Below are 3,908 nucleotides of genomic sequence, written 5' to 3' on the forward strand. Positions count from 1 at the left end.
ATGGATATTGCCATACAGAGCATATGTGCAGCTACGATCAATGTGGAATTCATAATTGGGAGTGCTGCAAATGGATTTATAGTGCTGGTGAACATCATAGACTGGGTCAAGAGGAGGAAGATCTCTTCAGTGGATCAGATCATCACTGCTTTGGCAATCTCCAGAATAAATATGCTGTGGTTTACATTTATTGTTACACTAATATCTTCACTCTATCCGGATTTAGAAATGACTGTGAAAATGGTAAGAATAAAAAATAACATCTGGGTTATTGCAAATCATTTTAGTATCTGGCTGGCTACCACGCTCAGCATATTTTATTTTCTCAAGATAGCCAATTTTTCTAACTATATTTTTCTATACCTAAAGTGGAGGTTTAAAAAGGTGGTTTCTGTGACATTGCTGCTGTCTCTGCTCTTTTTGTTTGTAAATATTTTAGCAATGAACATACATATTGATGATTGGACAGAAAAATGCAAAAGAAATCCATCTTACAATTCCACATCAAAGTATTACATACAATTTTACAGACTTATATATTTAATTAACACAATGTTCACATTCATTCCGTTCACTGTGTCTCTGATCATTTTTACCCTGCTCATCTTCTCCCTGTGGACACATCTGAAGAACATGCAGCACAACATTAAAGACACCAGAGACCCCAGCACCATGGCCCACATAAATGCCCTGCAAACGATGGTCACCTTTCTCCTTTTCTATGTAGTTTTCTTTATGTCTCTTGCCACACAAGCTTGGGTCTCTCAGTTTCTAGAGAAAAAAAATTTGCTTTTTGCTGCACTTATAATTACTTTTCCTTCAGTCCACTCATGTGTTCTGATTCTGAGAAATAGCAAACTGAGGCAGGCTTCTCTCTTGGTGGTGTGGTGGCTTAGGTGCAGGTCCAAATATGTATAAGCCTTTGTCCCCTGATACACTTTGTTGACGATTTTTAATAGTAAGGAAAGAAATTGCTTTGTTAAAGATTCTTGTTTATTAGCTATTTATATTTTCAAGTTTTGTTTTGAACGTATAGAAGCATTTTAGAATAAAAGACTGATCATTTTACAATTCTACATTTTACCAAAATAGAGCCTTGCTACAATCATATCAGGAGAAAAAAATGAAAAGAGTAGATAGAAATATGGAAAGCTGTTATAATTCATTATATTTCAATATTTAGGAGAAAAAAATAATAGGTTCTAATAAATTAAATACATTTTTCCATTGTGAATGATAGATTCCTATAATGATATTTTATTTTCTAAACAAAACTAGAATCTGACTTTATGTAAATTAAAGACCTGTTTCTCTTATAAAGTGATATTTATGATAATACCTTCCTAGTACATTTTCTGTATGAATATATTTTATATTGTCAGGTTCCAAATCCAGAGACTGAACAAGTAACAACTTTGAAGTCCATGGATGTCTTATCTTAGGACTTCTAACATAAAGTCAATTTCATGTATCTGAGGGATGTATTTGAGAAAGTAAGGGAGAACACATATAAAGTTCTTTCCACTACTGCCTATCCGTAACACTCAGAAGTACCCTGACCTCTGATACTACCTGGTTTCATGAAAATGTCTTATGTCTTTTCATTGGGCTCAGTGCTTAGAAGGAACACAGCTGTGGGACAAGGGTCTTTTATCCTGTCACTTACATTGTACTATTTTAATAAGATGCTGATTGGCTAGTAGCCAGGCAGGAAGTGTAGGCAGAATGATCAGGCAGGCAGGAAGTTTAGGTAGGGCGAGGGGAACAGAAGAATTTGGGGAAGATGAAAAGATGAGCCTGCAGCTACAACTCAGATGCAGAGGAAGCAAGATGAGAATGCCTTGCTGAAAAAGCTACCAAGCCATGTTGCCAATGCAGACAAGAATAGAATTATAGGCTAATGTAAGTTATAAGAGTTAATAAGAAGCCTGAAATAATAGGCCAGCCAGATTAAGATTAATGTAGACCTCTGTGTGTTTGTTTGGGATTAAATGGCTGTGGGACTGGGCAGGACATAAATCTCTGTCACCAAAATGGTACACAATGTGGACAACTGCATTTACATCAAACCTGAGAAAGCATGGGAAGTAATTCTAGACAAAAAAAGAGGAGAGTTAAGCATGGCTTCTTGATAGCAGCATTGTCTCAGGTGGGCTCTGTTTGCTAGAGGCAAGTGCATATCATTTAACATAGGGTTCCTGATTCAGCTTTAGCTGCAAAAACCTTGCAGCTATTTTAAGTATTTTAACTATTTTAAGTAAACATTTAAATAGTATTTATGGATAGCCATCAGCTTACTTCTTGGTGGTGGCAGGGACTTTGAAATTCCATAGAGCTGTGGCAATGAAGATGGCTTCAGCCAATACTTTTGCTATGAGGCTAGACTCTCAGAAAGCTAAAGAATGGGATGGATCCAGCCATCAAAGCCATAGCTTTAATCCTAGCCATATCATTTAGCAAATTAAAGATTCACGTGGTCAGAAAAAGAGAAATATACCATAAAGATAGATTCAGTGATGAAGAAAACCTCTAAATGGTTAACAGTGTGTTTAAAAATATATGCAGGCTTGGGAGAAAAACGAAGGATAAAGTCCTTAAAATGAAAAAAAAAAGATAGAGAGTAGTTGGGTGTAGTAGCACAAACTTTTAATCCCAACACTTGGGAAGCAGAGGCAGCCAGATCTTTGTGAGTTCAAGGATAACATGGTTTACAGTGTGAGTGCCAGGACAGCCAAAGATATACAAAGCAACCTAGTCTCAAAAAGCCAACAATTAAAAGTAAAAACAAAAGAAATAGAATTTAAAACAGAGCCATATAAAGAGGGAGAACATGCAGAGAATCTGGATACAGTGTGTTATTACATTCTCTTTGAATTGTTTGAATGCTGAGGAATGAACAACAGCTGCTAAAAATATTTGGTTATATCTGGATTAATCCAACATACATATTTTGAAAATGCCTTGACTGCACAGTTTAAGTCAAAAGATATGTTACTTTGGAGAAGAGGTTTTGTTTTTGTTTCCACAGGAAATGAAAGGCTGTGGATTCATTCTGGGTTTAGAAAAATAAAGTTTGACCAAAGAAGATCCTCAGAAGAATTTCTGCTAGGAATGAATGGCAAAGGTGATCCAACATTTCAGAGAACCTTTATTGGAGTTGGCTCTGAGTTCTACATCCAGAACAGTTTCAAGACTGCTGGCTGAGATGATCAAGCCTCACAGAATATTCCAGTCAGGACTTGAACATAATTCAAAAATTTCTTTTTGTCCCAATAAGATTATTAGAGCCCCTAATCAGCAGGGAGTATCCTGGGAAACTATGCCCGCATTCCCAAATAATGGATTATGGATTTTTCCTTTGCTTAGAATGTTGGTTAGAAGTTGTTGTGGATAATGGTCAGGAAGAAAGCTAAACGAAGGAGATTAGATTTAGAGTTCTTGTTTTGAAAAAAACAAGGTGGCAAAGTGTTGTGGGACAACGGTCTTTTATGCTGTTACTTATATTCTATTGTTTTAATAAAATGTTGATTGGCCAGTTGCCAGGCAGAAAGTATAGGTAGGGCAACCAGGCAGGAAGTGGAGACAGGGCAACCAGAACAGGACAATTCTGGGAAGAGAAAAGGGCAGTCTGCATCACCTGGATTCAAAGGAAGCAAGAGGAGAATGCCTCACTGATAAAGGTAGCAAGCCACATGGCTAACAGACAAAAATTATGGGCTAATTTAAGAGGTAAGAAAGAGTTAATGAGAAGCCTGAGCTGATAGGCCAGTGAGTTTATGATTAATGTAGACCTCTGTGTATTTCTTTGGACTGAAGAGCTGCAAGAGACAGAAATCTCTATCAACAGATCCTGTCATTAGCTTTGCTTCTGCTGTCAGTATTTTTTCCTGATGCCCAGTGTTCACTTC

General features: G+C 36.8%; 1 protein-coding gene across 1 annotated transcript; it reads left to right on the forward strand.

Moving 5' to 3' along the window:
- Positions 1 to 918, forward strand: LOC142855763 (taste receptor type 2 member 125-like). The gene has a single exon (XM_075982174.1). It carries the CDS (start codon positions 1 to 3, stop codon positions 916 to 918), a length of 918 nt encoding a protein of 305 aa, XP_075838289.1.
- The last annotated feature ends 2,990 nt before the right edge of the window (positions 919 to 3,908 follow it).

The sequence above is a fragment of the Microtus pennsylvanicus genome, chromosome 8, assembly GCF_037038515.1.
Source record: "Microtus pennsylvanicus isolate mMicPen1 chromosome 8, mMicPen1.hap1, whole genome shotgun sequence".
NCBI classification, from domain to species: Eukaryota; Metazoa; Chordata; class Mammalia; order Rodentia; family Cricetidae; genus Microtus; species Microtus pennsylvanicus.